At 43.5% G+C, this 12,221-nt stretch overlaps 1 protein-coding gene across 3 annotated transcripts in view; it reads right to left on the bottom strand.

Annotated features, from left to right (window-relative positions):
- Positions 1–5,464: 5,464 nt before the first annotated feature.
- SRL (sarcalumenin) overlaps positions 5,465–12,221 on the bottom strand; it is a 104,951-nt gene continuing 98,194 nt past the window's right edge. For 2 of the 3 annotated variants that reach the window (XM_068244185.1, XM_068244187.1), the window contains one exon: positions 5,465–10,576. In XM_068244185.1, coding sequence (XP_068100286.1) covers positions 9,771–10,576 — 806 coding nt within the window. In that variant the 3' untranslated portion in view covers positions 5,465–9,770. The remainder of the gene's footprint in view (positions 10,577–12,221) is intronic. The other variant, XR_011022671.1, reaches the window with a different exon arrangement.

Below are 12,221 nucleotides of genomic sequence, written 5' to 3'. Positions count from 1 at the left end.
GTTTAAGCACCAACTGGGTTAGCACCGCAGTGCACAGCTGATCAAAAGTTTTGCGCTAACAAAGTCTGGTGCACTTCGCATAGAGTTTAATGGCGCTGCTTTGCGTGCGGGACTTTGCGCGCGATCTAAACTTATCTAAACTTATCATGCCTAAACTTATCACGCCTAAACTGGCTTTTCACCAGTGTGGTGCAATGGTTATCATGCCTAGGGCCTGATTCACAAAGCGGTGAAAAGTGTTTGCACGCCTGTGAAAAGCCCTTTATCACGCCTGAACTCAGTTTAGGCGTGATAAAATGAAACTCGCGTGAAATTCCCGCGCGCAAAGTTTTGCGCGCGCAATCGCGCGGCGCACGGTGCAGTGCGCGCGATGCGCCCATTAAACCCTATGGGCGTTGTGCGCGGAGTTGCACGATTGCACTTTGCGCGCGATAAAGAGCACAAAACGGTGCTAACTCAGCAGTGCAAAGGTTATCACGCCTAAAGTCTTTTAGGCGTGATAACTGAGTTATCACCGCTTTGTGAATCAGGCCCCTAAAGTCTCTAACTGGGTTAGCACCGCTTTGTGAATCGAGCCCACTGTGTGTGTGAGTGTGTAGGTGTGTGTGAGTGTGTAAGTGTACACCAATAGCCACTGGGATCCCTGCAACCACAGAGGGCCCAGGTGCCACAGGGCATACATTATAAAATAGCACCGCAAGTAAAAATGGTGCAGGGTGATGCCGATGATTACATCTTGCTTCTAAGGTTATTTAATGTTTTAGAAATGTCATAAAATGTAAATAACCTTAGTAACAAGATGTCATTACCGGCATTTCTCATACATCACCTGGTCTCGGCGATCGCGTCTCCTCCACTTTCTGGTAAGTTTGCAGGAGTCCTGCAGCCAGCCAATCACCATTCGAGGACTGAAGCCGCATGGTGATTGGCTGGCTGCAGGACAGCTGCAAACTAACCAGGAAGTGGAGGAGACGCGATCGCCACGAAATGTATCTTTTCACCCCTGCCTACTCTCACACTGAACCCTCCCTCTACCTATGCCTAACCCTAAGACCCCCAGCCTAACCCTAGCCACTCCACCCCTGCTGCCTAACCCTATCCCCTCCTCCCCTGCTAGGCGGCCACTATTTATTGTGTGCCATGATTTAACATCCTTACTGCTAATGGTAGCTTTTACTATTGCCGCATATGGCAGCACCGTTTGTGGTTGTCCTGTGCCATTTTTATCTAATTCAGCCCTGCAGACCCACTTCTCTCCCCATATCCCATATTATCCCCACAATTTGCAGAGAAGTGAGGCACTGTTTGCAGTGTAGTGCTAATACAATGCAGTGTTAATCCAGTGTAGTGTTAAGCAGGCCATACACTGGCTCGATTCCCGGCCGTTTCGACAGCAGATTCGATCCTGGGATCGAATCTGCTGCCAATCGTTCGCGGTAAACGCAGCCGCCGATCCGATTTCCTCCCGAAATCGGATCGGTCCGTCGATCGCGCCGTGCGGGAAATTACCCTCGATCGCCCGCGGGTAAAGTGCGCGTCGCTAGCGGCGGCCGATCCGATCAAGTATACATTACCTGAGGCTGGCTCCCGGGCGTCTTCTCCGCGCTGCACGGCTCTGTTCCGGCTCCATCCATCCCGGCGCTTCCTGTGTCACTGAAGTGACCAGGAAGTTCAAATAGAGGGCGCTCTATTTGAACTTCCTGGTCACGGCGTAACAGGAAGCGCCGTAATGGAGCCGGAACAGAGCCGTGCAATGCGGAGAAGATGCCCGGGAGCCAGCGTCAGGTGATGTATACGGTGGGGGGGGGGGGGACAGGCGGCAGGAGCAGCTCAGCAGATGGTGAATCGGTTTCAGGCTGAAATCGATGCACAATCTGTTTGCAGTAAAGGCAGCCATACGATCCCTCTCTGATCAGATTCGATCAGATAGGGATCTGTCAGCTGGTCGATCTAATGGCACATCGACCAGTGTATGGCCACCTTAAAGGTGGCCATACATTCGTTAGATTAGCAGCAGATAGATCATCAGATAGATTTCTGATCTATCTGATGTGTTTCGGAACATTTTTTACTAGGAACAGATTTCCAATAGATTTCAGTTTGCCATTTTTTTGCCATCAGATTTCCATTAGGGCCAATGCAAAATGATAAGCAATCTCAACAGATCGACCTAAATTTTCCAGCCTGCCAGATCGATTGAAATCGATCGAAATCGGCCGCAAATTGGTCGATCAATCTGCCAAAAATCGGCTAAGTGTAAGCCCAGGATTTTCAAGGGGGGGGGGATATCTGAAAGGTCTCTGTCAGCCATGCACATTACAGTATAATGCAATTTCCCGTCTGACTGACAGGATATCACAATTATTTCCTAAATATCCAATCTGTCCCGATCAACAATGGAATCAATCAGGGGCAGTTTGGATAAAGACAATAATGAGGACAGCCGAAATCTGTAATGAAGGGGAAAGTGAAGCATTGACACAGCAGGGCACAGGGCTGTGCTCATACCTGATTCTGTTAAGTTCCCCAGAGCTGCTCCATGCTCTGTACACACACTGCTGCTCCATGCTGTATACACACACTGCTGCTGCTACATCCAATGTCAACTGTAGCAGGGAAAGAAAGGGGGAAGTGCTTTGAGCTGCAGGATACCTGCAGATATTCTAGTTTCTCAGCTTGTGCCTGTTCCCAGACACTGCACCGGCCCTGGTCTGAAGGAGGATTCTGTAATTCTGTCAGCTGTAATTCTCCCCTGCGTTTGCCTATGTATAGCGTTAGTGCAGTGTAGTGCAGTGCAGTGTTGTGTTAGTGTACTGTAGTGTATCTTAGCTGCTAGGGCAGCAGGGATAAGTGCAGTGTAGCTGGTCACTGTAGCTTAGAGAAGCTTAGAGACAGTTTGGGGGGGCAAAAGGTCCATAATACACCCCTGCACTATAGACGCGCCTAGGTTTAGAATTTTTCTTTATTTTTTCTGATTTGTTTCCATCTAAACACAGGTGCATCTTATAGTCCGGAGCATTTTATATTCTGAAAAATACAGCACTAGTTCTGCGGCAGATAAATAAGTAGAAGGACTGTGAAATCATATCTTTCGCAGCTCATAGAAACTTTTGCAGCACAAAGGTTTATTGTAGGGATTAGATAGTGAGCCCCTCAGAGGGACAGTTAAGAAAAAGTGACAAGACAATATACTCTGTACAGCCCTGCGGAAGATGTCAGCACTAGATTGTGAGCAGGGCCGGTTGCGTACGTTAAAAAAGGGCGCCGGGAAAAAAGGGCGCAGGGTTTTAAACGATAAGCATGAATAACGTTTAAAAAAAAATTGTGCTATATTTCGTTTAAAAATAATGTTTTATAAAGTTATAAATCATTAAATAATGTGTATGAAATCGGCAATTGTAAAAAAGTTAATCTTCCCTGTTTAAAAAGTGAAATTTATAATAACGTTTTATAAAACATTAATAAGAATGTTACGAAAGCTATACCTAACCCTACTCTCACACAGAACCCTCCCTGTACCTATCCCTAACCCCTAGACCCCCCTGGTGGTGCCTAAACCTAAGACCCCCCTGGTGGTGCCTAAACCTAAGACCCCCCTGGTGGTGCCTAAACCTAAAACCCCCCTGGTGGTGCCTAAACCTAAGACCCCCCTGGTGGTGCCTAAACCTAAGACCCCCCTGGTGGTGCCTAAACCTAAGACCCCCCTGGTGGTGCCTAAACCTAAGACCCCCTGGTGGTGCCTAAACCTAAGACCCCCCTGGTGGTGCCTAAACCTAAGACCCTCCTGGTGATGCCTAAACCTAAGACCCCCATGTGATAAGCATTAATAACGTTTTAAAAAAATATTGTGCGGTTTTTCGTTCAAAAATAATTGCAACCGCTGCACCAGCTATACTCCAAGAACAGAGATCAGAACCATTTCCTGTCAACCACCATAGGGACAGGACAATGGCAAACAGGCAAGACAAGACAGAACAGGCAATACAGATAATACAATCCTAACAGCACTAGGGAAATCTGCCTAGCGCAGATTTAGGAATTACTCTAAGCTGATGTTCAAACAGAGAGCAAGGCTGACACCCCACCAGGAGTGTTACATAGGACGAAATCCTTATGAACAGCGAAGCATTGTGGGAAAGACATAGTACTTATAGTACACGCCTCCAATGAATGTGGCCAGGCAATTTGCATGACAACATATGCAAATTCCTCTGCAAGCACAAGCTGCAAAACTGACAGAAGCTCTTCTTTCCAGAGTCCTGCAGCATGCAAACCTACACAATGGTCAAAAGGCTGGCTGCCTGCACAGGCAGTTGAGCAAATCATCACAATAATGTTGTAAAAAAAAAATTGTACGGTTTTTCGTTTAAAAATAATGTTTTAAAAAAATATTGTACTGTTTTTCGTTTAAAAATAATGTTTAAAAAATGATAAATCATTAAATAATGTGTAATCATGAGAAGCAGTTATAAAACCTTAAAAGTCTCCGGGCGCCGCTTTTAAAACGTTATTTTTCTCCGGCGCCCTTTTTTCCTGTTGGACGCCCATTAAACGATATTTATTATGGGAGTGAATGGCGGCGCCCTTTTTGTCCACCTGCCTCATGCGCCCAAATTTCCTGCTTCCGGGCCGGTTTAAGCAACAATGTGGCCCCAGGGCAAAATAAACCTGGGCCCCCCGCACTCTAAACATAAAAAAAAAATTGGGAAAATAGGAAAAAATGCCAGGGATCTTCATACAGCCATATTGCGGCTGTATAGCGATCCCTGGCCAAAGCGCTGCGGCTGCCTATGGGCCTCCTGGAAACCCCGTCAGGAAATGTATTGCTCTTTCTTTTGATACATGTAAAATTACACTACCGTTAGGTACTAAAAGTGACATTTACCGCATTTAAAAGTATACTTTTTTCCTTCAAAACTTTAAAATCGATTTTCTCAAAAACTATAAGGTTTTTTTGAAAAATTGTTTTTTCCTCTTATTCCCAATGATCTCCTTAACATATCCTGCAAATTTAGGGTTTCTAGCATTTAAGGTGGATTTGCAATTAACCATTAAAGTCGGCGGGTTTAGAAATGTGTATTTTTTTTCCTTTGAAACTTTAAAATCAGTTTTCTCAAAAACTATAAGGTCGATTTGAATTTTTTTTCCTCTTGTAGCCACTGGGGGCCCCTATAAGCTCTGGGGCCCTGGGGCAAGTGCCTCTATGGTAGCGCCGGCCCTGATTGTAAGCTCCTTTGAGGGACAGTTAGTGACAAGACTATATATACTCAGTACAGCGCTGCGTAATATGTCGGCGCTATATAAATACTAAATAATAATAATGATAATATAAACACTAAATAATAATAATCAATATTATCAGAATGAATACATTTCAAATGTCATAATCATACAATGCCCAGTGATATTTACTGTTTTTTCCTGTTAAAGAGAAACTGTAGCGAAAATAAAGTAATCAATAAAGTTTCTTAATTGTTTTTATTTTTTTACAGTTTTCATTTACAAATGATTTAATCAGTGTTTGCCCATTGTAAAATCTTTCCTAACCCTGGTTTATATTCTGAAATCTCTCACTGGTGGTGACATCCTTAGCCCTGTCAGGTACATGTTTTGTTATTGAGAGTTCCTAAGCCGGGGGAGGGGGAATAATTCTGCAAAGCTAATTAGCCTAGGCTGTGACATCACTGGGAGGGCAGGTCTACGTTCAATATCCAGCAATTTATAGACATAGGAAGTATTTCTGATGCTGAAACCAGGAGAATTACCATAAAAGTGGGCATCCTAAATAAGTGACGGCATTCTATAACATTACAGTGCCTCTTTAAGCATGTTCCATACAGATGGCCGGCTGGACAATGTGGCCTCTTATGTACACTAGACGTCTGTTTGATTGATAGATTTCCTCAGCGTAAGAGTGGCCTGCAGTATACTTTATCACCACACAAACCCGGCATTGTCTGACAGGAAAAACAAATCACAGAGACACTGTTGTTAACAAGCACAAACATTTTTATTGTACGTTAAGAGGAAGTGTTCACTGAGAGGACTGTATTAACAGAGCCATAGGAGTGTAATGGTAGAAAAAAATGAATTAGACAGCTATATCATTTGGACCATAGACATGGCACCTGCTGCTTTAGTCACCAATAGTAAATATATTGAATCCATTGTCTATATAACCAGTGGAGGCAGCCATCTTGTGAGAGATACAGTTATTAACACACCGATAATTAAAGCTTGCGTGGTTCCTAGCAATTTCACAAATGTCTTGCCTTGATCCTCTCTGGGGCAGGTCAGACGAACAGCCATGATTTCTCAATAACTGCGTACAGGAAACTGGAGCAAACATGGGGCAAAAAGGGCTGGTCTACACTATTTGCTGCCTGAAGCCAATTTTTTTTCTTGATGCTGCCCCCACTCAGCAGAAATGGGGAGGGACGACGACATCATTCCTCCCTCCTTCTCCATGGGCCCCACTCCTGTGTCCCTTTGCAGAGCTGGCACAGCGGTACGTTTTTGTAAAACTCTCCACTGTCCATGCTTCTCGGCAGCCAGCTCCTCTCTACTTCCTGTTTCCCTGCATGATGCATAGGGTAACAGGAAGTAGAGAGGAGCTGGCTGCCAAGAAGCCTGGACAAGCGTGTGTCACCCTTTTCGAGCCCACACCCCCGCTCAACATGTCACTGTCCCTGCACCGCCCCCAGGTAATCTGCTATCTAAAGCAGGAGGCTGCGCCATGGTAGGTCCGTCCCTGGTGGGGCAGTTACATGGAACAACAAGTCAGATTCATGCTGTGAAATACAGCAGGGATTGTTATTGGATGCTCTGAACAGCTGTTCCACTCCTGCTTTAGTTTTCATTGCACTGTGCTGTGTCTTGTTATAGTCATCCAATCCTCTAATAGAAGAAGTAAATATTAGAAACACACAGAAAGGAAAAGCTGATATGTTACTACAAGCAACACATGTTTTAATGTGTAACTGCAATGACACACATGCATGTGCCAAACTGGTCAGTATTGGACCAGATCAGTGTTCCAAAAGGGTGTGAGCACTGGGGGGACCCCATCAAAGTTTTGCTGGGGGGGGGGCCATAATTTGTAGTTATGCCACTGTTTCTATCTGTAAATTTGGGTTCCAAAGGTAACAGTCATAGGCTACATGAATCAACATGGCTGCTTCGAGAATTTGCCTTGTTCAGTTTGGCGTTTAGAAGGACTTCTTCAGCAAAACAGCAGGATCCATGCTATACCCTGTGTTCTAAAAGTGAAGAAACTCACCGTCCACTAACTTGAAAATACTTTAAAGGTGACCCTCCCATGATGCATTGCGTCTGAAGAAGATTGTGTTTTCAATTGTTCTGTAGGACTGATGCCTACAAACAACAGTCCTGCAAATGGACTGGTTTCCAGGGGGAACCTGAACTGTTGACATTGACACACTGGACTCATTATGCAAAACTTCAGCAATCCTTGATGTAAGACTATTCTTTTCATAATACAGATGCTAGCTACATATGGGAAGTATATATGTGAATAGAGCTCAGCTTCATAAGACCTAGAGCATTTATGCTTACTAACGCTATTCCATCTGGGTGCACAGTGATGTCACTGGCAATTAGTATTCAGCCATCCTGTCTAACATTTGTAATTAACAGTCAAAATTAGTTCGGACTGGCATTTAACTGTTCAAACACTGACCTTCCCCAATCATATTTGGGCACTAGTCTACTTGAGGGGAACCTCATAGGAAAATTCCACTAACGTGATTGGGTGGCAGCACCCTCTCGAACTTTCTAGGTTTTGGATAGGTTGTAGTAAACTACGCCAACACTATTCAGCCAATCACAACACTTCGTGCTGTAAAGAGTGCTGTGATTGGAGAACTGTCCTCCATGAGGTTTCCTGCTGAGTTCCCTCAAGTAGACTAGCACCCATATTTGTGCAAGACATTGGATTTTTATTTTTTATTTGTTACACCTGCCCAATACAGGCTCTGAAATTGCTCTGAAACCAGCATTGTTCCACTAAGATAAGGTTAGTCAGGAGGTCCCCAAACTTCACAGATCTACAATTTTTCTATATATCCCAGCATAACGTTTATCAACCATTCTTTAGCTTTTCGAAGGATACCTGTCAACTATGTCCAACACTGTCAGCCATTTTGCGAGTTGGGCAAACCTACATCCTCTCTGTTCATTCAGGATCTACTTACATTTTAGCACTGTCTATGACTAAAATAGCTCATACTGAAACTACTGAATTCTGATAACCAACAAAATGGCTGCTTCTAGTATGTGCAGCTGATGGGACATTTACACTATTTAAATACCACACATTTACATTCTCCTTCTAGTCTGCATTTTGTCAACCGTCTGGCTTCCTATTGTCCTTTTTTCACACTAGAGTTTTGTATGGCCACTCGTTTTGACGTCATCGTAACACACCGATTCCTGTGAACCTGACACCTGTAGCTGTTAGCTGCATTTAAAAACACGACAGGGAGTACACAATGACAAACGGTGTGGAAATGCCTCAGTTTCCTTTAAGTCCACATTACTGGAATTTGCAGTGATATTTTTAATGTAACTATAATAGGCCCGTCTATGTTTTAGAAGCTAGGTCAGAGTTGACATTTCCAAAGCATTTGCCTTTTACCAAATTCTCACCGCGTCAGATGTCAGCCAAGTTTGCTAAGAAGAAAGCCAAAAATGCTAAAATCAGACTCTGGGCCAAAACTGGTCATTTCTAGAGTAATAAAAACCACATATATAGATGAATATTGTACTGTTTGCTGACTTGCCGCTTTATCTATTATCCCTTAAGGATGCTCGAGGCTCATGTCAAATCTTCCAATATACGGGTGAATGCAAGCCCACTTTCAATAAGACCTATATAGGCCCAAAACAAGATGACTGCTCTGGGACAATAGGTAGTGTTTGGAGGTATATTAACCAGGTGGGATGAGGTAAAAAACAAAAACTCAATCATAATGAAAAAGGTGGAAACAAGATGTCCCTATCTCTAGGCATTTGTAGACAGCAATCATATTGTTTTTGATTTAAGCAACTCTTGGCAGTGTTCTCAAAATGATAATCAAACGAGTCACATATAAAAAAAGAACTCTCACTTCCAAATAAAACTATTTTGCCATCATTTTAGGGACTGATCAATAGAAGGAAAATACTGAGAGAGAGATATGATGGCCATTTTGCCCACATCCTTCATCTTGTCTGCTTTTTGTAGTTCACTGTGGTGCTGGGAAGAAGAAATCTATGGTTTTGCTTGAAGGCCTGTAGGACACAGATCATGTAGAATCCACACTTAAACAGACACCACTAGTAAAATTGATTGAATGGCTTTGGTATGGGCCATTATAGATAATGCTAGAGGTAACTGAGATTATTCCCAGACCTTCTTCATTCATACTTCACATGGTCTCTTGCTTTATTGGGAGACAACTATCAAGCCCACTTGGTAAAACTAGACAGACAGTTGTCTGCAACACTATTTTAAAATACTACCTTTGTAATAACTCTCTGTAAACCTACTCATTTCTTTCTTCCTGCAGCACCAGAGTGACAAGTAACCTGTTAATCCCTCTAGACTAGAAGAATTCTTTTTTTTTTCTTTTCTGTGTCATGCCTTGATGAATTTCAAGCGCATTTTAATGCCATCATTAAAAGTTCAAAGGACCTTCATATAGTGTTGAAATACTGAGTTTTTTTATGTTTTCTGTTTTAAATATGTAAAGGCTTAGAATGGAGAGAAGTTACTGTTTCTTGTAACGGTTCTTTGGGGCTTCTCCACATCCGGTGACCTCACAGTTGAGGCCTAATGGCTTTTTGCTGAGGCTGCCAAGCAGGTCTGGGAGCTCAAGGGTAATGGCCTTCTCAATTTTCTCTAGCAGGCAACCACCTATGTAAGAGCACTGAGTATTCAGAAGCTTGAAGCTAGTGATAGGGTTGACTCCAAAGAAGTCCTTGTAAGCCTCTCGGTTGGGAAGATCAAACTTGCTAACATTTGTTTTGGCCAAGATAGACTTGAAGATGAAAAACTTATCAGGATCTTCTACTATGTCTTTAAAGACCAATTCTCCATCACTGAAGAAGGTCATTTTGTCCTTGTAGGTGTGAAGGTAGCGGTCAACCAATAAAGCGTGGATTCTGACTCTGATGGCGTGCTGACGGATGAATGCAATTTTATTTTCAAGTCTGTTCTCAATGACTTGGGTGAGATCTTCCAGAAGAGAAATTTCTTCCTTAAGAAACAGTTCCCTGTGTGTTTCTGGTTGGTAGTCTTCTGGCCAGAAGGAACTGACGTAGACCCTAGGTGGTTCGGTCACATTGATCAGAGGTGCCAAGCTCCAGAAGAGAGCTCCATAAACCCTCATGAGTTCTTGGGTTGCCAGACTATCAGCCTTGTTCAAGATAATACGGATCTGAGACTCGCGTCCTTTGAGCTGTTTGAAGAGCATCTCCAACTCAAGACCAACGTCGAGTTTAGTTGGGTCAAATACCACAAAGATGAGATCTGCTCTGTCAATGAACCACTGGCAGACATCATTAAATGGATAACCTGCCAATGAGAAAGGAGTTAGTTATAGCATAATCTAATAGAATAAGTATGGCGTAGATTAAAATGTATGTATGTTTGCATACTCAATATTTACCAGAGACCCAGAGAGCCCTCCCACAAGCATGGAGCTGACAGCAGAGTGGGAATTCCCAGCTAGAGAGCCGCTCTAATTCTCCAGCTTGTCCCTGTGCTACTGAAAGATTTACTTTTTGTGGCCAGCACTGCAGCTCAGCAGAATCTTATCATTATGAGACTGAACTGTGGCTGCAGTGCTGGCCCCAAGGAGTTAATGTTTTACTACCAGAGTAAGAGAGTGGCAGAGATCAGGTGATCTGTGCACACAGGGAGAGACTGGCTGCTGCCTCATCATGTCTGGGTGATAATGGGAAAGGGAGATGAGTACACATAGCTTTCTCTCCAGTAAGATAGCAATGTTACTACACAACACATTGGCCCATATGCAGTTCATCTTTTCTCCTGAGTTTTCTCCTAGTCTAAATTTTTAGAACTTGTAATCAACTTCCCTTTAAGCCACCAGAAAACAAGAAAGTAATAAAAAATAAAATTGATATTACTTTTTCAACAAATTTTGGGTACTTTTTTCAGTTTTAAAATGCTGAAACGTTCGTTTAAAGAGAAGATGAAAATTATCTCCTAGGAAATAACTCAGGTGAAAAAAATAAATAATTGCATATGGGCTCTTGTGCATTGCTAATAAATGCAAATGTACTAATATTCATATTTTATAAGTAGGCTGAACTAGGACTTTAATTAATGCTTGGACAGTAAAACTGCAACAGCCTTGCTATCCTTTTACGAATGCTGCTCCTGGATTACTGATATGTTAGGTGCCCTTTAATACATCATGTATGGAACGCTCTGAGGCTGCCAAGCTGTGAGCACTGCTCCACATGCTTACATGGCAGTTTGCCCAGGGTGAGCCAAATGACGGCTCACCCTGCTGCCAGTGAAATTCTGGGTGGCATCCGAGTCATAGCAACGCAGAGGGAGAAATTATTTGGGGTTCGGCAATCATTAGAGCCCCGAATTAAGGCTGCATGGGCCGTGCACTATAGCATTCTGGCTACAGCAGTGCCCAAGTCAGGCGCTACATGGCACGCGCCAAAAAGCCCTGACTTGGCTCCATACTGCTCATGTCTTCTCCAATATCCATGGTCATTTTGCAAACCATCCTGTTCATGCCATCCACCAATACTCCGTATCACTGTGCCCTACATCGGTCTTATGCCTTCCCTCACCCCTGCTTGTCACTGTACCACCCCATCCCCCACCCCCATGCCTTTTGCCATCATACTAATATCTTCTAATATAACACCCCCACAGGTACTGCTAAGGCCCTCCTTCTTGCACAGCCACACCTCTCTCCTCCTAGGTCATTGTGCTCTTATGAGGCACATACTTAATTCAATAGCTGCCAGTAGTTAAAATTTACCACTACATGAGAGTTCCTGCATGACTGTTAATGCATGAAAGGAAAGATTTCACCCTGACTGCTGGCGTTGCACCCACCCCCATAACTCCCAACTTTTTGAGATGAGAAAGAGGGACACTTAAGCCACACCCCTGATACCGGCCCCGCCACACCCTTAGTCACACATACCATAAAGATTTCATAAGAAAAATA

This window comes from Hyperolius riggenbachi, chromosome 7 (assembly GCF_040937935.1).
Source record: "Hyperolius riggenbachi isolate aHypRig1 chromosome 7, aHypRig1.pri, whole genome shotgun sequence".
NCBI lineage: Eukaryota > Metazoa > Chordata > Amphibia > Anura > Hyperoliidae > Hyperolius > Hyperolius riggenbachi.
Note: the sequence above shows the minus strand (reverse complement) of the source record. Positions and strands in the feature narration are given on the sequence as shown.